A 25271-nucleotide genomic window follows, 5' to 3' on the forward strand; every position below is an offset into this window, starting at 1 on the left:
TCTATTTTGGTGGTATCTTTGCCTGGTTTTGGTATCAAGGATATGTTTGCTTCATAGAATGAGTCTGGGAGAATCCCATCTTTTTCTATTTTCTGAAACAGCTTATGTAGGATTGGTAACAGTTCTTCTGTGAATGTTTGATAGAATTCACTTGTAAAGCTGTCTGGTCCAGGACTACTTTTTTTTTTGTCTGAAGTTGTTTTATTACCTTTTCAATTTCTTCTTTTGCAATGTGTCTGTTCAGGTGTTCAATTTCGGTTGGTGTCAGTTTAGGTAGGTTGTGAATTTCTAAGTATTTGTCCATTTCCTCTAGATTTTAATATTTTTTTGAGCACAATGTTTCATAATAATCCAATATTAGCCTTTTTCTTTTTGTTGGTTCTGTTGTGATGTTGCCCATTTTATCTCTTATTCATATTATTTGTGTCTTTTCCTTCTTTTCTTTTGTTAGTTTTGCTAGTGGTTTGTCAATTTTATTGACCTTTATTGACCAACTCCTAGTTTTGTTTATAGTTTCAATTGCTTTTCTGTTTTATATTTCATTTATTTCTGCTTTTATTTCTATAATTTCAGTTTTTTTAGAGGGTGTCAGGTTTTCTTGCTGTTCTTTTTCAATTTGCTTGGAGATGTTCGTTTAGAGAGTCAATGGTCTGTTTTTCTTGCCTTTTGATGTGTTTGCTTATTGCTATACATTGACCTCTGAGTACTGCTTTGGCTGTTTCCCAGGGGTTTTGGTAAGTGGTGTTTTCATTGTCATTTGTTTCAAGAAACTTTTAAATTTCCTTTTCTATTTCTTATAGTACCCAGTAATGTTCAGCTTCCAGATGCATGGTTTTTTCTCCTTTATCCTCTTGTTATTAATTTCTAATTTTGTGGCATTATGGTCTGAGAAAATGCTTTGAATTATTTCCATGTCTTTGGTTTTATTAATGCTTGCCTGATGACCTAAAATGTGATCTATTCTGGAGAATGTTCCATGCACATTGGAGAAGAAAGTATACTGTGTTTTTTGGGGGTGCGTTAGTCTAAATATCTATGAGGTCAAGTTGGTTTATTGGGTAGTTTAATTCTTGAGCATCTTTGTTGAGTTTTTTCCTGGTAGTTCTGTCTTTTCTTGAGAGAGGAGTATTGAAGTCTCCAACTACTATCATAGTGTTGTCTATTTCTTTTTTCAGTTTTGTTAATGTTTGTTTAATATATTTTGTAGGTCTTTCATTTGGATATTTATTATTGTTATGTCCTCTTCTTCTATTGACCCTTTAATCATTATGTAGTGACCTTCCTCGTCCTTTGTGATGGTTTTTGCTTTGAAATTTCTTTTATTGGAGATTAATATCGCTACTCCTGCTTTTTTTTGGTTGCCATTTGCTTGGCCTATTTTTTCCCCATCCTTTTATTTTTAGTCTTTCTTTATCTTCATTTTTTAGGTGTGTCTCTTGTAGACAGCATAATTGATGGATTTTGGCTTTTTATACAATCTGCTACTCTTCTTCTCTTCAATGGTCCATTCAAACCATTCACATTCAGTGTGATTATTGAAAGGCAGGGTTTTATTGCTATCATTTCATTGAATTATTTTTGGTGTTGTTGCTAGTTACTTTGGTCCATGTTACTATCTGTGGTACCTCTGTAAGAAGGAGATCTCTCAGTGTTTCCTGCAATGCTGGTCTTGTTTTTACAAACTCTGTTAGGTTCTGTTTTTCTGGGAATATCTTGATCTCTCCTTCATATTTGATGGACAATTTTGCTGGATACAGTATTCTTGGTTGATGGTTGAAATTTATTTTATCAGGGATTAATATCTCTACTCCTTTTTTTTTTTCCCTGGTTGTAATTTGCTCAATATATTTTTTCCCCAGGCTTTTATTATTAGTCTTTCTTTATCTTTATTTTTCAGGTATGTCTTTTGTAGACAATATATTGATGGATTTAGGGGGCTTATTATCTATTCTGCTACTTTCTTCTCTTCAGTACATTTAAACCATTCACATTCAGTGTGATTATTGAGAGGCAAGGTTTTGTTGCTATCATTTTGTTGATTTTTTTTTTATTTGGTGGTGTTGTTAGTTTCTTTGGTCCATCCTCCTTTCTGTGACCCCTCTGTAAGAAGGACATCTTATTCTTATTTCTCTTGATAGTTTCCCACATTATTCTTAGGCACGTGGGGGTGTGAAGGCATGCAGGGGAACCTGAATGCGAAACCAAGAAGTCCTGTTTTTCCCCTTTGAGAACTGGGTCAGCTACCCCAGTCAAGCTTCAGCTGTCCCACTCTCTTCTGCTTAAGGTGAAGGGGTCCCACTTGGTTCAGTAATCAGCAGTGATTCCTCTCTAAGTATCCGCTCAAATTCCCTCTGTTCTGCTTTCTCCTGGTAGATAGGCTTCCTGCCACAGCTCAAGGCTCCCAAATGAATTGTTTTAATAACAGTTCTAATGTAAATTCCAGCTCTCCTGCTTGCTCTGTGCTGCGTGTTGCTCTCTATGAACATATCTCTGAGCATATTGTTTTTAAGAACAAATTATTTCCATTCCCTCACCCCGCCCCCATAATATTGTACAACCCCTGCCCCAGTACATCTTCATCTGCCTGCTTCCATCCTCTCCCACCCCTCTTGGATCCTTACACTCATTCTACAATAATGGTTTTATACAATATTTATTCTTGTGGGGCTGAGTTAGATCACTTAGCACAATGCTGTCCAGTCCCTCCTAAGTTAGGTAATCATTTACAAAATCACTGTTCCTGCATGCTGCATAGCATTCCGTTTTATGAATATACCATAATTTCTCTATCTGTTCATTTGTGATTGGACATTTGGGCTGTTCTCCATGTTCTTTCAATGATAAATAATGCTGTTATGAACATTTATGTAAAAATCTGTATCTCAGTTCTCATTTTCTCAGAATATATTCCAAGTAGTAGAATACATGGATCATATGGAATTTCTATGTTCAGTTTTTGAGGAAGTGCCAAACTGCCTTCCAGAAAGGGTGTTCCATTTTACAATCCCACCAACAATGTATAAGAGTTCCTTTTTCACCACATCATCTCTAATATTTATTACTTGCTGCACTGTTAAACTCTGCCACTGTTATTGGAGTGATATGGTACCTCATTGTAGTTTTGATTTGCTTTTCCCTTATTGCCAGGGATTTGTAACATTTCTTCATGTGTCTGTTTGCCATTCTAATATCTTCCTCTGTGAAAATTCTTTCCATGTCTTTTGCCCATTTTGTAATTGGGTTATCAGTGTTTTTCTTGTTAAGACCTAGGAGTTTTTGTAAACTTTTGTTATAATTTAGCACAATGTAGGTTATAAAATTTTTCATTTAAAGATTTTACATTTTTGTTTGTGTTTAAGAAATGAATTTTTAAAAAAATACTCCAAGTTCATAACTACATTATTGTTCAAAACTGGTTTGGATTTTACTTTTTAATATCTAATCATTAATTCTTCTAGAAGCCATATTTTAGTTTGTTGTGAGGTATGAGTCACAATTTAGTTTCTTCATATATAAAATGAATTAATCCAGTCACACTTATTGATCTCATCCTTCCCCATTGATTTTTCTCAGCTGTTTTTTTGTTGTTATTGTTTTATATCTATATAGATTCTGAGTATGATAATAAAAGTTTAATATTATTGTTGTGTGCTGTTCAGTGTGTTTCCAGAGACAGTTTAATCACACTAGAGGAGACTGCCCATTTTTCTCCCAAGGAGTAGCTGGTGGATTTGTACTGCATACCTTTGAGATGGCAACACAGCTTCTTACTACAAGGCTACCAGAGCTTCCTTAAAGAGTTATGAAATTGGATAAAAGATTTGTTTTCTTTGTCTTTCCACTTTCTATGTTGAAACATTTGCTTAGAATCTTGTTTCTTGCTTGCTTTTCTGGCTTATAGTTAAAAGTGAATTCCAATATTCGTATTCCTTTCCCTCTAACAGAACAATAAGAACCTCCTTATATCACACAGAAAGGAGGCAACTGTCCTTGGGATGCCAGTAAGAACAGATTAGCATGCGCTGGACTCATATAATACCTACACAACTCTGGATGTGACCATACCTGGAATGTTGCCATCACCTATCAACAGGCAAAAGCAAAGATGAAATACATGTTCTTTCTTTAGAGAAGCTTTCTCTTGGCCTCCAGATGAAAAGATAGATTTAGGTAGCTCATATGTCTGTTTCCTATATATTGATGTATAATAAAGCTCGTGCTTCTCACTCCACACCTTAGTGAGATTAGCTATTAAACTTTGGGAGACTGGCTACCAAGGTAACTGCTTCAAATATATTCAGTGACTCTGTAGAAGCAACCTGGTGATTTGTACCATTAAAAATTACAAGAAAAGAAAAGATAAGATTACAGAACAGTTCTAGTTGGTCACTATGATTCATAATGAGTCTAACTTGATCCAGTGGCATCCAACAACAAGGACATGAGCATTAAAGTGTGTACTACGTGAGGGCAAAGTATAGTCCCAATTTATATCATTGGTACCAAAAGCAGTGCTTGGCACCTGTGGGTACTCAAAAGAGATCCATTCAATGGATAATACCAACTGCAATCATGTTAAAGCTGACTCATAGTGACCCCCTGTGTGTCATAGCACAACTGTGGTTTTGAGTTGTTGATTTGTTGAGAGTAGATTGCCAGGCCTTTCTTTTGATGTACCTTTAGTTGACCAGAACCTCTCATCTTTCAATTAATATAGTAAGTGTTAAATTAATAATAATGAATGAATTATTTCCTATAGGAGCTTCTAAAAAAAGAGAAACTGTATTCTAAAATGTTTACAAAATTAGAGATAACATTTCAAATAAATTAATCAAATATGTAACTATGTTTAATGGGATTTTGGCTAATTTTCCTTGTTCTCTATGTACCATCAGAGTCTACGTTTGTATACCTGCTTCATTCCAAGAGTTCTTTCTTCTTTCAGAATAATGTTGTAAGTACACCCCCTTACAATTTGGCTTACTTCAGCCATTAAAGTCAATAGTTGCAATGAATCACACTTAATTGATGGTGCTATGTTGCTTGATTTATGTTGAATTGCAAGCTGTTCCAGGACCTAAGTCTCTTGAAATAAGGAGCCTGCTCAGAGCACACTGCCTGTGGCTTTCTGAGCAAGCAGTGCTTAAACTCTGCTGTTAATTGACTGATGAACTTCTATCCACAATCCAGAATTCCAGAGTCTGTGCCAAAGCATGGCTCAAAGGCATCTAAAACGACCCATCTTCCTCTTTCCACTTGCTATTAAATTGAATACACTGTGGGGTTTAGAGTAGCTCATCTTACGAATATGTTAGGAAGTAAAATAGAGGGGCTGGGCTACATGGTCTCTACTTTTCTCTCCAGCTCTACAATTCTGCATTTCTGTGGGTTAGAGGAGTGTTGGGCCCAAAGGAGGGATTTTCAAATCATACCCTTTGAAAGCTCAGATGAAATGACATACTCATTAGGCACACATCAAAGGTGGCCATCCACTGGAGCCAGCTGTAGAAATGAGTAACTGTTCCCACACACGTCGAGCCTGGGGACAGCGAACGGCCCAGTCTCATGTGTAGCTACACAAACCGCAGAGCTCTGATGTGAATGCGTGCAAATCAGTCCTAGCCATGAATAACATCTAACAGCACGGCGCTTTGTAGGCAAATCTCACTGTAATTCAAGGGAGAAAAACGGTCGATATTTTTTTATATTCTTGCATTGGAAGGATAACAGAGCCCTCAGTCAGAAAGACCTGCTTCTGAATCTTGGTCACACTTTTTTACCCCTCAGGCAAGTGATTTAACCTTTGTAGGTCTCCTTTTCTTCGTCTGAGCATTTCAGAGCAGTGTGAATTGATACAAATACATTGAAATCTTAATACATTGAAGGCACTCAAAAGTGGTATGCATTTCCATTATTATGGTTTTCAAATATTGACCCTTACACATGAGAGGGCATTTCAGTGTGTTCAGAAGAACGCCTCTCCAAGGAGGGTTTTGGAGAGGAAACTACACTTGCTGTTTTCCCATCTGTGAGCCCTTGTACTGATAATATAGAACTGTTTGAACTCAGCATGCTTCCTGAGTGCATAAAGTATGTAAAGATTATCTGAAATTAGAAAGATCTTCTTTTTGTTCCAAAAAGAGAACTCACCCGCACCCCCACCTCAGCAAAATTCTGCCTCCACTTATTTAGTTACAAAGATGTGATTTACATTTATTGAAAGCAATATTACCTACAATCAGAGAATAAGTTGCCGCTATTGTATTCTAATAACTCGTTGCACATCTTTTCAATTTGAACAATAGGATAAGCACCTTTCAGCTGTCAGTGAATTAATGATGACACTGTTCTCCCCCAAAAGAAGCGATTTAGCTAGAGACCTATACTCTTAAATAATGTGCCCAAAAGGCAGCAGTGAAGAAGTTTGTAAAACAGTTATAGAGATTATTTACAGCAGTCACATTATAGTTTAATGTGACTTCATGCCGTGTGTGGAAAAGAATTTTTAAAAAACCCCTAACATACCAACCTCAAAGAGACTAGAAAAGAACATACTCTGTGGTATTCAAACCAAGAATTCTTACCTTGTTTTCATTGAAATTAGCAATAACTACTCCGACAAAAAGGGTCAGTCCAATCATGCAACCCAGGAATACAAAAACATGAATATAGATTCCATGGATCTGCATAAATGAAAAATACGGTTATTCATCAAAGCACATGAAAGCAACTCTGGAAGCATTCAAAGGATTTGATGTGCTTGCTTACCGGCCCCACACGATGAATAATAACATCTCTCACTTCCACCCAGCCTTTCAGTGAGAGGACTTCAAACAGTGCCAACATGGCATTTCCCACATTGTCAAAATTAAAGTTCCGAGGGTTTGCCCTGCAATTCAGAAAGAGGCATGTGCTGTGAAATTCCAAAGGGAAGCACCCTATGGTAAATATCTGCAGCTCTTTCCAATTTTGAGTATAGGCTATATTTGGTACTTTGGAGAATGGGTTTTATGATATTCACTTGCTGCATAATGATGGTGCATTAATGTGTTACAATACACTGATTACGTTTATCAGGTAATGATAGAATGTTCTAAATTTAAAACACTCAAATGTTAAATAACCTTGGTTCTAACTTTCACGCAGAAGTGAGTGACCTTGGAAGTTCATGAGGATCTGTAACATTTCTGGCAGGTATTGATTCCAATGAGGATGAGGAATATGCATTCTAGTTTAACTGTGTAGAGTTTTACAAAGACAGTGCATTTTGAATGAGTTTTCTTAATAAAACCCTTTCTAAAGACATATGTTAGCTTTCTGTGTTAGTACGTGCAGCTCTGGTGGCACAGTCCATAGTGAATTGGTGCTGCTAAGCCAAAGGCAGTGGTACTTCTCTAACAGTTTAAATCCACCGGCATCTCTTCAAGAAAAAGACAGTTAATCTCCTCCCACGCAATTTATAGCCTCTGAAAACTCACTGGACAGCCAGTTTGGAGTTGGTTCTGAGTTGATGGCAATGAACTGGGTTTGTTTTGGGGTTTGGTGGTTTTTTTGGTTGTTGTTATTCTGTTAGTGTTAAAGAGCCCTAGTGGAACCTGGAGTTATGTATTGGAGTGTGAATTGAAAAGGTTGAATTCATCAGCTACTCTGTGGGAGAAAGACTAATTAGTCTGCTCCTGTACTAATTACAGCCTCAGAAACCTTGTGGGTAGTCCTACTCATTCTACAGGGTCACTGTAGAAATGGACTCAATGATAGTGAGTTTAGGATGTTTATATAAGCGGTCCCTAAGTAGTTCACAGCTCACTTCATGTACCTATCCTGCTGATCAGTCAGGATCTTGGCTGAGGATTTGGCATCATAGAAAAGTCTGCATCTCTTCAACATGTTCTTTTTTGATGCTGTCTTTCCCATTGATCTTAGCAAGCAAGTTGGCTAGGGTCAGCAGCTGCACTGAATACCTCAAAGTGGACTTGGTACCAATCTCTCCTAGGTGATTCAGCGCCTCCTCACCAATGTTGATTCCCTCCATCTGGGCTCGAATTTTAATGATCTGCTTCATCTCCTGTGAGGTGTACAGCACAGTTCAAATGATCCTAACCTGGTCCAGAAGATCAAGAGGGATGCCGTGAGGAGAGATGACATCCTCTGTGCCTCTGATGATGCAGCTGCCTCGGCTGGATGCAAAAATGATAATGGGAGCAATGTAAGATTCCAGGGCCCGGTGCACATAGGTGAAACACTCAATGTCCAGCATGTGGACCTCATCAACAAACAGCACACCTGGAACCTTCTCAGCAATGCCCTGGTCAATCTACTTGTTCACAACCTTGTCAATCTCCCCTCGAAGTTTATCTGTGATTTCTGTCTTCTTTGGCTTCATCAAGTGACCCATTGTGGACAGAATGTCTTGTACTCCCTGGGGCCTTGCATTGGCCACATTCAAGTCATGCAAGGTCACATCCTGGATAATTTCTTTCTTCTTATGCACATCTCCTTTTGGAAAAGGAACGTACTCTTCAACATCAAGGTCAAATTCTGTGGCATATGTATCACACCTGTCCTGCCTCTTCACAGCCCCACTGTTGGCTTCAATGTAAATCACGTCTCCGGCCTCAACTTGTTCTTTCTGCAAGCCTTCAAAAATGCGAGGGTCCAGTTTTAACTGTTTGGTAACTTTGATTGTTTTGAGTCCTATAATCACATGGCCAATGGTTTTGCCATATCCCCTCGTGGGGTTCTCTGTCTCACATGGAGTTAACTCTCTGACTTCACCGTCATAAACTTCCTTGGTCTCCTTCATCTGCAACCCGATGGCCCTGCAAAAGTTCTCCATCAGCACTTCTGTCTTCTTGATCTCTGTTGAATAAACTTCACTCCCCACCATTGGGCAGAAAGGGACCTTGCTACACAGTTCCTGAGCAATACCCAGAGCCAGAGCAGTACTGCCTGTTTCAGGAGGTCCTGCCAACAAGACAGCTCTTCCAGCCATTTTCTTGCTTTTGATTAACTCCACTATCACGCCACATGCTTCTAGTGCATTCTCCTGCCCCATAAGCGCGGAGGCTGCATGCTTGGCCAGGCTAATTTTGTCTAACCCTAGCCCTTTCACATGGCTGTCGGGGGCAATGTGCTGTGTTTTCATGGCACGCTACACCTCCTCGATCTTCATTTTGAACATGCAGGGAAGCAAACAAACAGTGCCCCACACAACACCCCACTCACAGGTTACCATGCGGCTAGAAGTAATTTTTATAGCGAGCTGGTGGGGAGGGGTGGGCAGGGAGAAAATTGTGGCAATGAATGAACGGAAATCCAAAACCTCTGTAAAAAAAAAATAAATAAATTTAAGAAAGAAAAAAAAAGAAGTAAGTAATGAGTTCTTTCTACTGTGGAGTAAATTGATGGACTAGACACAACCATCATTTTTGCTCCACGAGGGCTCCTTCAGTGTATGCTACCAAGCCTAAGGGTCACTACCTGTTGTCTGCGAATCCACGACACCTAACAACAATAACAATGACAACACAGAGAGAGCTCATTGGCCTTAGTGGACAGAAAGTTATGCTACCAAGCCCAAGGTGGATGATTTTAATCTGTGGCCTTCAGGCCTCATTCAAATTGGGGTTTATTGTCAAACATTCTTCTAAGTGGTATAGCACTAGTCTATGCATTGCTGTACAGAGGTAACTCGTGGCTGCTGTGATGCTAAACACTGTGACACTGATGTGTCAAATGTAATAATGGTTGCCAATAGAGGACAGTGTTTGGTGGAGCTTCCTGATTAAAATAAGCTTGGAAGCAGGAGTGGCATCCACTTCTTAAATGGCTTGCTTCTGGAAACTCTATGAACAGTGCTCAGGTCTTTTGTTCATAGGGTCACTATGAGTCATCTACAACTCGAGGACACCTAACAATAACAACAACAGGGCTCCTACAGTGTAGTCCTGAGGGAGTTACCCTGCTAACCCCAAAGTGGTACCTCTCTGGCGGCTCAAATCTACCAGTGCCTCTGCAGGTGAAAAATGTGTAATCTTCTCCTCTGCAATTTACAGTATCTGAAAACTCACTGGATGGCCAGCAATGCATTGATTTGTCTTAATGGCATGATGTGTGAGTTTTGAGAGTCCCTTTCTGATCATAGGAAGAAAACTTTATGAGGTAGCTCTATTCTGTGACACTTAATGTTATCAGGAATCAGAATGTACTTTACAACAAGAAATTTGATGTTTGTGTGAGCAGTATTGAATTGGGTCACATTTATCATTCTGTATTATCAGAAACATTACACCCAAGGTCCCGGAAATGACAAGAAGTCTTTGCTCACAGTCTTAGTTTTCAGATCTTTTTTTCTCAGCTAGATTGTTTTGTTGTGTTTTTTCCCCCCTCATTAACTCTGAATATTTTTAATAGACACTTTTTTGTAAAGTGCCACTTCTCACCCTTCATGGACTCCACTATCTACATCTGTACTTGATTATTGATTCTAAATGTTTTTACCTTAGCAGTATAGAGCATCATTTATTGTGTAGCTAACTGAAGGTCATTGGTTCAAAGCCACCAGCCACTTGGCAAGAGATAAATGGGACAATCTCCGCTGGGAAGGGTTTATTGTCTCAGACACCTGAGAAGAATTTCCATGAGTCAGAATCAACTCCATGGAATGGCTTATTGATTGTTAAAGGAGCCCTGGTAGTTTAGTATGTTAAGTATGAGTTGTTAACCAAAAAAAATCAGTTTCTAATCTACTAGCTGCTGTTCCAGAGAAAGATAGACTATATCCTTCCATAAAGATTTGTTATTTGTTGTTAGGTTCTGTTGAATAGAGTACGACTCAGTGACCCTATGAGCAACAGATCTGAACCCTGTCCTATCTTGTGCCATCTCACAGTCTCTGACACCCTTGAGCTCATTGCTGCAGTCACTGTGTCAAGGTTGAGAGACCTCCTCTCTTTCATTGTCCCTCCACTTTACCAAGCATGAAGCCCCTTTCCAAGGATTCGCCTCTCCTAGAAACATGCCCAAAGTACGTGAGACAAAGCTTTATTGTCTTTGCCTCCAAGGAACACACTGGCTGCACTTTCTCAAAGACATACCTGTTTGTTCTTTTCGCAGTCCATGGAATATACAGCACTCTTCTCCAACGCCACAGTTCATATATAAATAAATTCTTATTCTGTCACCTTCATTGTCCGGCTCTTAGAAGTGTAACAAGTGCTTGAAAAGACCAAGGCTTGAATCAGGTGCATCTTAGTCTTCAAACGAACACACTACTTTTCAATAATTTAGAGAAGTCCCTGACTTTAGACACCCCCTGTTCTCTTGACTGCTTGTACCAAGTGTATTGATTGTGGATCCATGTATGATGAAGTTGTTAACAGTTCCAATCTTTTCTCCACATATCATGATGTTGCCTATTGGTCCAGTAGTAAGAAGTTGGTTTGTTGTTTGGATGTCGTTGTTTTTGTTTGGGGGTTTTTCCCCCCCTTAACATTGAAACGTAATCCACATTGAAGGCAGTATTTGATCATTTGCAACAAACATTTCAAGTTCTCCTTACTTTCAGCAAGCAAAATGCACCATCTGCATAAAGAAGGTTATTGATATGTTATCTTCTAATCCTGGTTCCACATTCTTCTTCACATAGTCCAGCTTCTCGAATAATTTGCTCAGTATATACATTAAAATGTATGGAGAAAGGATCCAAACCTGATACACATTTTTCTTGATTTTAAACCATTTAGCGTTCCCTTGCTCTGTTCAAACTATAGCCTCTTGATCTAGGTCTAGGTTTTACATAAGCACAATCGAGTGTTCTGGGATTCCTATTCCTCTCAATGTTAGACAGAATTTGTTATGATTCACACAGTCAATGTATGGATCATATTGACTTTGCAGAGTCCATGAATCACAAATAGACATTCTTCTGATTGCTTTCAGCCAGGACCCATATGACATCAGCAATGATATCCCTGGTGCCACAGCCTCTTCTAAATCCACCTTGAAATTCTGGCTATTCTCTATGCTTATAGTTATAGCCATTTTTTAAATAATCACCAGCATTATTTTTCTTACATGTGATATTAATGATATTGTTCTATAATTTCCACATTCTGTTGGATCACCTTCTTTGGGAATGAGAACAAATATGGATCTCTTCCACATTTTCCATAAAGATTTAAAGCCTCAGAAATCCAATAGAAAGTCACCATAAAACCAGTTCAACAATCAGTGGGACTTTTCTTGTTTATTGTTTTCTTGGACTTTTTGTTATTGTTGTTACTAATTTTCATCTGTTTTATGGAGAAGGTAAAGAATGTGTCTCATTTTTTGTTTTTCCGATATGTTGTTTTACTGGTTTCTGTCCAATTACAAAATTATTCTTTCTAATATTGCATGTCCTTTAATTTTTATAGATCTTAACTTAGTAAATTTTTGTTGTCAATAGATATTTTCAGTGTTTTCTTCCTTTTCCTGTTACTAGAGGTTATTTAATATTTTTTAAGGATTTGATCATGGACTGAAATATCATGAACTTTGACTATATTCCTTCCTTTTGACTAAGAATGGAAGGATTCTGAATAAAGCAGGGCTTTGGAAACCTAGTTAAATAATATTTTTATTTTTTCCCTTTTAATTTATTTATAAAAATTTAGCACTCAATATTAGGACTGCAGAGCCCTTTCTTTCCTCACCCAAAATGGCTACTGAAAGAATCCAATCACAGGAAGCAGCAGCTATGCTTTTTCTCTCTGCCAAAGATGTGAAACTACCCTACCCGCTTTCCCAGAAATAGTTATCTGAGATCCCAGACCACTTCTTATCTTGTAAGAAAAATCTGTGAGCATCCCCTTCCCCAAGTTCCTTGTAAGAGAATATAAAACCCTTCTCTAACATTTTGTGGAGGCTGGTCTTCTGCTTGAGATTCTGACAGTTTCTCCTCAAATAAACTGTCCTTCTCGGCCTGAACTGCATTCTGGTTCTGTCCTTCCTCGGTGACCTTACATTTATCGTGCTGAAAGCCTGGGAGGAGTACCTCCCAGGAGGCAACAAACCCTGATTCTCAACTTTTTGTCTCACTCTCTTTTTTCTCTCTACCTCATTTCAAGCCTAACCCACAGAGACTAGAAAGCTCTCCCATGCTTACTAAATTGGGCTAAATGGAGATAGAAACAGGCCTAATCTCCTATTGCCTTCACAAGCAGGAAAGGATTTACCATAATTCCATATTTAAGTTTTCTGGAAACTCTGTAAAATTGGCTTCTGTCTCTCTTCAATAACCTGTTCTTCTCACTCCTGGCCTAAAGGCACCTGGGAAGGGCTGGATTACACTATTTCTTTTCACTCCTCTACAGGCTTGATCTGCCCCTCTTTGAACTGCCAGGAGGACACCCTTCCCTGGGGCTTTCTGCCTCTTGCCATTGCTGGCCTTCTGAACAACACTAGACCAATTTGGGTTAAGTGACAGCAGTTCTCCTCTTTCAGACCTCCTGCTCACGTTGCAAGACCCTCAGCCACTTAGACCAGTCTCTCTCATTGCTGGGGATGCCCACACCTTAAGCAGACCTTCTTGTGAGGACAAAAGGAAATAAGAAACACCTTATTGCCTTTAATCCCCCTCTCCCCCTTATCTCTTCCCCAGTCATGGGAGCAGCCAGTCTTGTCCTTGGTACAATCCACTCCAGTGTCTCTGCTGCTCCTTTGATACTCTCTTATTATATGGTATAGCCACAATATCAATTCAGTAATAGTTCTCAAATGCGACACTCAAGTATAACACTCTCAGAAACTTTGACAATTTTCTGCCATTGAAAAAGCAAATGGTCAAAAATCCCCTACATTCAGGCCTTCTTTGCTCTTTGCCCTTCTCTCTCTCTCTCTCTGTCAAAACTACAGCTTTTAGACTCTCTCTCTTTCAGAACTGCCATACTTAGCAAACTATTTTTAACTCTCTCTAAGCCTTTCCCCCTTCCTGATCAAAAGACCCTCACCTTTGATCCTGCTGATCTCTCAGCACTCCCTACTCCTGCTCTCCGGCCTTATCCATATGCAAATGTCACCTCAGCACAGGAAGGCCTTTCCTCTTTGCCCTCAGACTCAAAGCCCCTCCCATTTTCTTCTCCTTGGGTAGCTCCCACACACAGCCTGGAACTGCAGCCAGACTTTTTCATTCTCTATTTTCTCTCTCTCTCTCCCTTCCTCTCTACTCAACCTGCTCAGCCTAAAAGAAAATCTTCTACAACTAAAATATCACCCTCTTCTTTTTTCAACCCTGACCTACAAATGAACATCACCTCCCTCCTGTGATCCCACCAGCACCCTAGACAAAGACACACAGGCAAATCCACCAAGTCCCTGCTCCTTCCCCTCCAGCCTCTAACACCTGCTTGCGTTCTCCTACAGCCTTGTCAGCTCAAGCAGCTCCTCTCCTCCCGTTCAGGGAAGTTGCAAGAGCAGAGGAGAGTATTAAAGTACAAATCCCTTACTCTCTCTTGGACCTCACTCAAATTGAAAAACATTTGGGCTCCTTCTCAATGGACCCAGACACTTACATCAAATAATTCAAATATTTAAACCAGTAATTTGACCTCGCCTGGCACAACCTGTATATAATTCTATCTTCCACCATACTTCCTGAGGAAAAAGAGAGAGTTTGACTAGTTTGGCTATCCCAGGCACATGTTGAGGACTTACACAGGATGGAAAATCACCATCTCATAGGAGCAGAAGCTGTACCTCAGGAAGATCCCAATTGCGATTACCAATTTAACATACCTGGCTAACAACAATGTAAGATAATGGTTACTTGTCTAGCAGCTGGGCTACAAAAGGCAGCCCATAAAACAGTCAATTATTAAAAGCTCAGAGAAATATCTCAGAAACTAAATAAAAACCCAGCCCAGTTTTTATCTAGATTAACAAAAGCCCTCCAAAAGTACACAAAAATCAACCCCAATTCAGCAGAAGGCATAATAGTTTTAAATGACCATTTTATTTCCTAATCAGCCACTGATATTTAGAAAATAATATTCAAAATAACATAAAAAGGTCCTTAAACCCCTGAACGAAATCTTCTGAATAGGACATTTAGTCTATAATAATAAAGAAGAGTAATAAAAAGCAGACAAAGCCTAGAGAGAGAAGGCTAATTAACAGCTCTTGGCAGCTGCTCTCAAAAGGCTCCAGAGTAGCCCATAAGACTCCACCCAGGCCCTGCTTTAAATGTGGTAAAGAAGGTCATTGGGCTAAAGCATGTCCTACTCCCCAACCAGGACTTTGCCCCAGGTGTGAAGAGAAGGGACCTTGGAAGATAGAATGCCCTCTCTCTTTCCAGAGGGAGGAACCAGTTATTTTAGCTACCTAGTTGACCACCTCCCAGCCAGACCCGAGCCTACCCAGCCTGTTGGGCCTAGCCACTGAAAACTGAAGGTGCCCATGGCCACTGGCATTATCTAACATTACCATAGAGGAGCCTAGGGTCACCATTCAAGTTACAGGTAAGCCAATATCTTTTTTATATAGACACAGGGGCCACTTATTTTACCCTACCTGAATTTTCAGGACAAACTTTTCCTTCACAGATCTCTGTTGTTGGTGTTGATGGTCTTGTTTCTTCATGCTTAACCACTTCTCTCCTCCCCCGACAAATACAAGGAGTCCCCTTTTCACACTCCTTCCTCTTTTTACCTCAATGTCCCATGCCCCTTTTAGGGTGAGACTTACTCTCCAAATTAAAAACCTCTCTGTCTTTCCATCTCCCCATAACAAAATTTATCCCTATGCTCTTATTTTCTCTACCCTGTCTTCTCCCCTTCTTTGACCCTCTTACAGAAATTTCATTAATCTTAATATTTGGTCCTTGCCTCATGGGACTTCTCTCTAGTTTTCTACAGGAGTGGATGAAAACTTTTGCTAACCACACATTCCGTGAACTCCTGGTATTATCAAATGAGTGTCAACCATTATCCTCCACCATCACACCTATGGACTCTACTGACTAAAATAAATAGCCTTTCCCCCTTCCTTTAGATTATCATCCTCATCCAGAAGTAGTTACAGAAGAGAACCTCAATGGCCCCATTCAATATTTTTAAAAAGGGTGGAATATTAGGACTGCACGGCCCTTTCCTTCCTCTCCTAGAATGTCTACCAAAAGAATCCAATCACAGGAGGCAGCACCTATGATTTTTCTATCTGTCAAGGATGTGAAACTATCTACCCTCTTTCCCAGAAATAGTTATCTGAGACACCAGACCACTTCCTATTTTGTAAGAAACATCTGTGAGCATCCCCTTCCCCAAGTTCCTTGTAAGAGAATAAAAACCCCTTCTCTTATCTTTTAGTGGGGGCTGGTCTTTTGCTTGATATTTAGCCTGGCAGTTTCTCCTCAATAAACTGTCTTTCTTGGCCTGAACTGGGTTCTGTCCTTTTTCAGTGACCTTACATTCAGAAAAGGTAATATTTGGAGGGGGCAGTGCCAGATTCAGTATTTCACCATCTATTATTTTTTAATACCATTGTCAAACAAGAGACCAGCATTAATAACTTTTATTTCTTTCATATTATTTTTCTTGTTTACTGTAGAGTTGGAACTGACCCATACCTGACTCTCTGGAGGGTTTTCAGAGACAGTTAACTGACTGAGAGGAGATTACCTATCTTTCTCCCATGGAGCAGCTGGTAGCCTCAAACTGTGTGCCTTCAGATTTGCAGCACAGCTTTTTTGATACCAGGCCACCAGGGCTTCCTCTCTCATAAACAAATAACTAAAAAACAAAGCAGTTGTTGGCAAGCTGATTTAGAATGATAATGGCCCCGTTCATGCAGAGTGTACCTGTACTCTAGAAAAAGTGTTTTGTTTTTTTTTTTGAAAAAGTGTTTTTTATAGCTGTAACCTACCTTTCAGAAGCAAGTCTTTCTTTGGAAGTGGCTTTGGATGGGCTTGAACTCTACATAGTTGTAGTTGTTGTTGTGTAACGTCTAGTTCTGACTCATAGACACTCTTCAGTGGGCTTTAGAAGCATTAAATCACAGGAGAGGAGACTGTTCATCTGTATCCCATAGAGCAGCTAATGCATTTGAACCACTTACCTTTTGCCTTGGTAGCGCACTATCCCTTGCCTTTAAGCCAGAAAAGTTCCTTGTAGCCATGAACCCTTAAACAGTGTCATCTAGTCTTGATACTAAATAACAAACCCAAACCCAATGCTGTGAAATCCATTCTGGCATCTTGCTGGACCAAGGAGAGGGTCAGAGAAAGTAAGACCCTCAATGACACAGTGATTGCAACAATTGGCTTGGGCGTGGTTGAGGTAGCAAGGATGGTACAGGGCAAGGCAAGGTTTTGGTATGTTCCTATGGTCATCATCGAAAACAACAAATCAAAAGTCATCAAAAACAAAAACAATATCAGTCCGAGGCTGTAAATCTTTACAGGAGGAAATTGTCTTTCCTCTCCTGGAGGACCTGGTGGATTTGAACTACTGATTTTAAAGTTCTGACAACACCAAGGTTCTCTAAAACTAAATAGATGATATCTAATAAGAAAACAAAAATTTGGGAAGTACCTGTTCCTAATGGGTAAATACTTATTGGTAGAAAGAAATATGGTTTTAATATAATGCAATATTTCCAGTCATAAATTTCTATTTTGAGATTTTTACTTAGATGGGATTTTTATATATGAAAGTAACATATATTCTCTTGGATTTTTCCTTTGGCGGCTTTCTATTAAATCTAATATATTTTACAGTTGGCAGAAGCTGTAAGGATTCTTTAGATGGCATAGTTTTCTAGAATAAGAATTTTTTTTTAACCAAGTGAACCAGTTCTCAGATCTGATGTTGGACTTCCTTACACATACATTTTCTTTATGTAAAAGTGCTTTTTAAACTGAATTTGCAGCAACTCAAGCTTCTTTCATGTTCCACATCCTTTAGAAGTTGGAATATGTTAAAAATACATTTTTAGGCTACACCAAGAAAAAGAAAATGTAGGACTAGAGAATTATGTAGCAGGAAAAATATATGGCACATCCGAGTTAAAACCATTTCTTTAGCTCTAATTATGAAAGATGGAAAGATTGAAACTTTGCGCATCTATAAATCTCAAACATAATGGACAATACTATAAGTTCCAAACATAATCCCTTCTTCAGTATGGAAAGATATTTAAATATTATGCTTTCTGTATAATTTATTTAAAATTATAAACTTATCTATGGAATTTTTTAAAAGTAGAACATTTATTTTGACTCTAACATTTTGTTAATCGAGTAGAAAGTTCTCAAAACTTCCAAAGATCATCATGATGAGAGGCGCTCTTCTACTGGAGAGGATCAGGGCACTGGGGAGAACAATGATTTAACCTATGCCTTTGGGTATGGAAATGCCGAAGATGACATTTTCCAAAATGACCCCCTTTAGCTTACATTTTAGCTGTTTAGCTCAATGCAGTCAGGAACCTGTACAACCTAATTGTAACAGGATTTCTTTCACTTTGTATTTCTCTCAAATTGCAATGACTACTGTTGTGTACACCTTCCTTCCCACCATCCCCTGACTCTTCCCTAAATCTGATACTTAAGTAATATTCATTCTTCAAAAATTCGCTAAAATATCTTTTTTTCTGGGACCTGTTCCCCGACCATGTCATAATTTGGGTAGGTGTCTCTTACAGGAGTGCTACTGCACCCTTTCAGAAGATTTGATGGACTTCCTTACTGGCCCTACACCATGAATAATAAGATCTCCCATTTCCACCCAGCTTTTCAGAGATAGAACTCAAACTTTTCTCTGTTCTTTAGGTGAATAAACTACACAGCTAATGGAACTTCAGCTTCAGGGATCCTCCTTTGCTGAGACACTGGCAAGGGCCCTGACAATGGTTGTCATAATTGTATGTTTTTACTAAACTTTGAAGAATGAGGTAAGTTATTTTGTTTTCTTCTTAAAGAGAAACGTTTGAAATTTTTGAGCCTAAGACCCTCTAGAAGGATACAATCGGCTTAGATTATATCACATAGTATGACTCAAATTTACTCACAAGTGAGTTTTGGGTGAGCCAAAGGTATACTTAAAGATTTATCCATGTAGTATCAAAACTTTTCACCTGTCAAATTGTTAACACGTCCCTCCCCTCCCGCCCTTCTGTTTCCTACTAGACTTCAAGTTCCTGTGGGCAAGGGTATGGCTTATTCATGTTTGCATCATGGTGCAAAATATAACATTGAATACTGTAAGCCCTCAGTAAAGATTTATTGCAAAATCAAGTGAATTTTTGTTGGTTTTTTTTTCTTTCATGTTACTTTTCTATATCCCAGGTTTAGATTAAAAACACAAAATTTATAGTCTGTTATGTTTAATCATTTTAACTAAGATGATTACTATCTCATTAGATCTGAGAGTGATTCAGAAGGAAATTAATTCATTCATCTTAAGAGAGAATATAGAAACCAGACTATTTGCAGAATTAGTTAATGCATATTTATGTTCTAATTATAATTATCAAAGCATTCCTTTAGGCAAATTCCCAGTTCTAACTTATTTTTTTAGTCATAAGCTCTGATTTCTTAATATAAAGTTACAAAAATTTGCCTGTTAACTCTTGACAAGTTTACTAAGAGAAGGAAACATATGAAAAGTGTCACGGCAAAGTAGGCTTTAGTTGATTGAGGGTTTTTATTTCAGCACAACTAGTCAAACTTCATCTTACCTACTTTGGCACACTGTTAGGAGGTGCTATTCTTTAGTAAGGAAGATCATGCTTGGAAGAATGGAAGGTCAGTGAAAGACCCTCAATGAGATGAACTGACACGGTTTCCAGAGTAATAGGGTCAAGAGTGTCAGAGATGATGAGGATGTCACAGGGTTGGACAAAGTTCAAATCTGTAGTTCACAGAGTTGTGATAAGTGGCAACTAACAGTAATAATTCAAATCATACTTGAATAGGTGGTCGATTGCCATTGAGATTATGGTTCAGGAATGTTCACTTATCTATCCCCTTGTATGCCAAAAAACTGTTACTGTACTTGAATTCTTTAATAAGAACTTAGACAAAACACTACTTTCCAATTAGTTCTGATTTAAAAAATATGTGTAGTCAATTTTATAGGATAGGTTGAATGCTATAAGACACAACTGAGAGCAAAGCGTGGTTTGCTCACCATACTGTCTTGAAGTCTCTTTTCCTTTCTGGAAACTTGGGTCCCAACATTTTTTGTTCATATTTTGTTTCATTTCAAAGATTAGGTTCATTGAAAAAAGCCCAGAACATAGAAAATAAAAATGCTGATCTCATAATCAATACAGTGATGCCACTCTCAGCAGTTCAAGCTGTGGTTCAAGAAGAGGACCAAAGTGTTGGGCAATTTCTTTGTCCCACTACTCTTCAGACTACTCTCTAATTCTTACACATTAGGAGCAGTGGGTAGGGGAAGGTAGAGACATGAGATTAAAGTATCTTATACTACTGGTGTATTCTATGCTAACAAAATCTAGCCATTGGTGCCTGCATCAAGGTAACTATTGCATTTGTGTGTTCCTTAATAGTACACTGAATTAAATGTGGTAAGTGTGATTTTTCAAGCCAACTTTCTGCTCTTTTTACTGCAAACATACGCACTAGTCTTTTAAAATGAGATGGAACATCACCAATGAGATGAACTCTGATAATAATTGCGATGATTAGCTCAACATATCAAATATATTGAACACAAAGATGGTACCAGATTGATCATCATTTCGTTCTACTGTGCATGGGGACTCCATGAGTTGAAGCCTACTCAACAGTGGCTCACAATACTTGTTGCATTTTTAAGGAATGTTGGTGGTGTCATGTGTAACATATTACACTGCTCATCTAAAGGCCAGCAGTGTGAATCCACCAGCTGTCCCAAGGAAGAATGAAGGAAAGTCCCTCCTGAAAAGATTAACAGCTTGGTGGAGGGTGACTAGGGGTCAGAGTCAACCTGTGACAATGGGTTTGGTTTTATTTATTTTAATTAAAGTTAAAATTTGAAAGAAACTCATACCCTCTTTTTTTATCATCACTGATTTTTTAACAGGAGCTTTGGTGGGATAGTCCCTAGGATGTTGTGCTGCTAACCCAAAGGTTGAACTCTCTGTGAGTGTGAAACCATCAGTGGTTCTTCAAGAGAAAAAGGAGAAATCTCTTTTTTGTGCAATTTATAGGCTCAGAAATCTGATGGAAGGTCACTTTGAGTTATAACCAATATGACAGCCACAAGAAAAAAAAAGAATTGAAAGTCATTTGACTCTGTGGTTGTTATTATGTGCCCTTGAGATGGAACTGACTCATAGCTCATGCTCCAGCAGGTTTTCAGATGATTAAATCTCACAGGGGGAGATTGCCCATCCACCCTTCTACTGTGGAACAGCGGATGGATTCAAATCTCTGCCTTGGGATTGTAGCACAACATCTTACCACTAGAAATTTGACTCTAGACCTTACTTTTAAATTATTAGAGAAATACTGGGGCTGTATTTCTAACTTCAGTGAAGCAACATATATCACAACATTCCACTTTTTCTTTATTTATTTCCTCTTTATACCTTGAAGCATTTTGGTGCTCTGATTTATATTATTTAAAATAATTTTAAACTCCCTTTTGGAATCACTTCTAGTTTTATACTGTTGGGATGCATTTAATTAGTGTGAAAAAACTTATATTGATATATCAATCTAGCACTCTAAAAATCTTATATTGAGGGGAGTTCTGGTAGCATAGACCATTTTGCTACTATATCAAATTTATAGCCTTGTTGTTGTTGTTGTTGTTATGTGCCGTCAAGTCGTTTGCGACTCATAGCGACCCTATGTACAACAGCCCTAAACCCTGCTCTATCCTGTGCCAATCGCACTGCCTCTGACACACCCATCCCGATTATCCCAGTCACTGAATCATTCCACCTCATAGAGGGTCTTCCCCTCCTGTGCTGTCCCTCCACCCTATCAAGAATGATGTCCCTCTCCAAGGACCTGTCCCTCCTTGCAACATACCCAAAGTATGTCAGACGAAGCCCCAGAATCCTTGCCTCCAAGGAGTAACTTGGTTTAACCCTCTCCAGGATGAATCTGTTTGTTAGATTTATAAAATCCCTAGTGATTTTAACCCATCAGAGGCTACTCAGGAGAACAATGGGCATTCTCTTCCCATGAGATTTATAGCCTTGGAAATGTGATGGATAGTCAGGACTCAGATCTGACTATATAGCAATGAATTTGATAAAAAGTAAGCAGTCTTTTGGATACCTTTCCAATAATAACATTTGCTTACCAAACACGGGGTACCCAAAATCCAGGCTTTTTCTCTCCAGGTCTTAGTTTTAAATTCAAATTCTTGGACACACTTACATTAATTCGGAATATGCCATTACAATCTTCCTAGAGTAGAAAGAGGAGGGGGTGGGGGGAGGAGGAAAAGAAATCTGGTCAGAAAATGAACTCAGAAGAGAAAGGCAGGAAGCATCTTTTACATAGAACAGTGTACATTTTTGAAGTAACAATAATGATAGCTCAGCTATACAGCAAACAGTAGAAAGGACTTCGGTGAAAATAACAAAGACAGGCGTAGATGGAAGCTGGCAGTGAAAACATTAGGAAAAGTCACTTGCTCATTTTCTGTTTAATGCCTCATTTTTGTTATTTTTTATTATTATTATTTCTTCTATTCCATTTTTTTATTCATTTTAATGAACATTTACAGAGATTTTGGATTTTCATTATCATTGTTGCACTTTTTTTTCTTTACAACCACCCCCCTTCGTTCCTCTCTTTGAAAAGCAAAAGATAAACTTCTTAATTGGTATAAAATCCCCCCACTCCCAGCCCTGCCGCCCCTGCCCCCCACCCCAAATGCACTCCACTATGCAACCTTAATTCTGGATTCCTATGCTAATCACAATATGCTATCATATATCACTTTTAAACTGTTCTCTCTCTCATCTGTTTCAGTTCAGTATACATAATCTATCCAGTTTTTCTCAGTCTTACCCCAACCCTGATGTCAGTCACTTTCTACAACAGTGGCACCATGCAGTGTTTGTCCTTTTATGACTGAGATATTTTACCCAGCATAATGTCCTCCAGGGTCACCCATTTTGAATAATATTGCATGAGTTCCTTGTTTTTCAATGCAGCATAGTATTCCGTTATGTGAATATACCACAACTTCTATCCATTCGTTTGTTGATGGGCACTTAGGTTGTTTCCAATTCCTAGCTATTGTGAACAAAGATATCATCTCACTCCAGTCAGAATAGCAAAATTTAACACAACAGCAAGCAACAAATGCTGATGAGGTTGTGAAGAAACTGGAACCCTTATTCACTGTTGGTGGGAGTGTAAAATGGTGTAACCACTGTGGAAGGCGGTATGGCCCTTTCTCAAAAAGTTGCAAATAGAGATACCATTCAACCCAGCAATTCCACTACTGGGAATATATCCTAAAGAGACATAACTGACAACCAAGCAAATACATGCACACCCATGTTCACAATATTTTTTATTATTTTGTATTTTAAAGTTTAACCTCTCTTCTGGGTTCTAGGTGTGTATTGAAAAATTCTTGTTGACCACTTGAATATTTCAATGAAACTTCCTATTGTAGACTGTTTGAAATTCTCTTCCATTCTCAAGCACACCTCTGCCTGGTCCTCTTGCTTCTGTCCATAGCACTAACACCATCTATTCACACACACACACAAAATAAAGGACAGTGCCTCAATTAACATTTTGATCTATGTATCTATGTACCTATATATCTCTAGCTCTGTGTCTATATCTCTGTCTTGTTTTTCGGTGCCATTCAGTTGAGTATGACTCAGCAACCCTATGAACAACGGATCTGAACCCTGTCCTGTCCTGTGCCATCCTCACCATCTCTGACACACTTGAACCTATTGCTGGAGTCACTGTGTAAATCCATCTCATTGCACCAACCCTCCACTTTCCCAAGTATGATGTCCCTCTCCAATGAGTATCTTTTTCTAGAAACATGCCCAGAGTATACGAGATGAAGCTTCAACATCTTTGCCTTCAAGGATCAGTCTGGCTGTACCTTCTCCAATACATATGTATTTATTTCTTTTTGCAGTCCTTAGGATATTCAGCACTCTTCTCTAATGCCAGTGCTCAAAGATACCAATTCTTCTGTGATTCTTCCTCACAGTCCTGCTCTCAGATGCATAGCAAGTTACTGAAAGGACTATAGCCTGGATCAAGCACAGCTTAGTCCTCAAACTAATATCATTACTCTTTAGTAATTTGGAGAGGTCCCTGACGATAAACTTCCACAGTGTATTGTTGTTGTTGTTGTTGTTGATTGCCTTCGAGTTGAACACGACTACTTTCAGAGTGTAATATGTCTCATAAATTCCTGACTATTTGTACCAATCATATTGATTATATCTAAGTAAAATAAAGTTGTTGACCATTTCATATTTTCTTTATCTATCACTATTTTAAAAAAACAACAGCAACAATCTATCTCTGTCTAGCTAGCTAGCTAGCTATCTGCTTAATATTAAGGATTTGTACCTCCAGCCCAAAGGCATACAGTTTGAATTTACCAGTTGTTCCATAAAAGAAAGATGTGAAATTTCCTCTCATGTTTTACTGTCTTATTTCTAACACAACAGCCCATAATAACAATATCCTTTCAGTCTTTTTTCATGTTGTATCTGTAACATCAGGCCCTTTTTACTCTGTAACAAGTCATTCATTCAGAGGAGCCCTGGTGACACAGGAGAAAAAGTCTTAGTGTGCTAACAGTAAATGTTGGAAGTTCAAATCTATCAGCTGTACTGAGGGGGAGAAGGTTAGATAATTTTCTTTCATAAAGCTTTACAGTCTCAGAAACTTGAGGGAAGGTCAAATGATGTCAAGGTCTTTTGTTTTGTGTTTCAATTAAAGACATACTGCAATTAACATTTTTATAACTATCTGTCCATCTGAATACCATTTTAAATAGCTGTGTTGTAATGTCTTATATAGATTCCCTGAGTGTATTTGGGCTCATTGCTTCTTTTAATTTGCTTTTGTCAGTACTACTGAGTCTATCTTTGGTTGGATGGCAACCTGTTTATTAGACTGGTTGAAAGCTTGAATTATGGGGTTTGACGGCCTAAAGATGACTCTCTGCACTTATTAGGTGACTTTGGTGAGCTCATTATCATTTCTATGCTAGGCTCTGTCATCAGCAGAATGTGATTAACAACAATGTTAATAGGGACAGTAAAGCTTTAAATAT

General features: G+C 38.6%; 1 protein-coding gene and 1 pseudogene across 1 annotated transcript in view; both read right to left on the bottom strand.

Annotated features, from left to right (window-relative positions):
* NALCN (sodium leak channel, non-selective) overlaps positions 1-25271 on the bottom strand; it is a 600265-nt gene that overhangs the window by 57335 nt on the left and 517659 nt on the right. Inside the window, exons 28-30 of the mRNA XM_006879390.1 lie at positions 22299-22405; positions 6769-6889; positions 6585-6683 (exon numbers count right to left, since the gene is read on the bottom strand). Coding sequence (XP_006879452.1) covers positions 6585-6683; positions 6769-6889; positions 22299-22405 — 327 coding nt within the window. The remainder of the gene's footprint in view (positions 1-6584; positions 6684-6768; positions 6890-22298; positions 22406-25271) is intronic.
* LOC102856225 lies at positions 7804-9172 on the bottom strand (annotated as a pseudogene).

This window comes from Elephantulus edwardii, unplaced genomic scaffold (assembly GCF_000299155.1).
Source record: "Elephantulus edwardii isolate Elephantulus edwardi_28Jun2011 unplaced genomic scaffold, EleEdw1.0 scaffold00003, whole genome shotgun sequence".
NCBI lineage: Eukaryota > Metazoa > Chordata > Mammalia > Macroscelidea > Macroscelididae > Elephantulus > Elephantulus edwardii.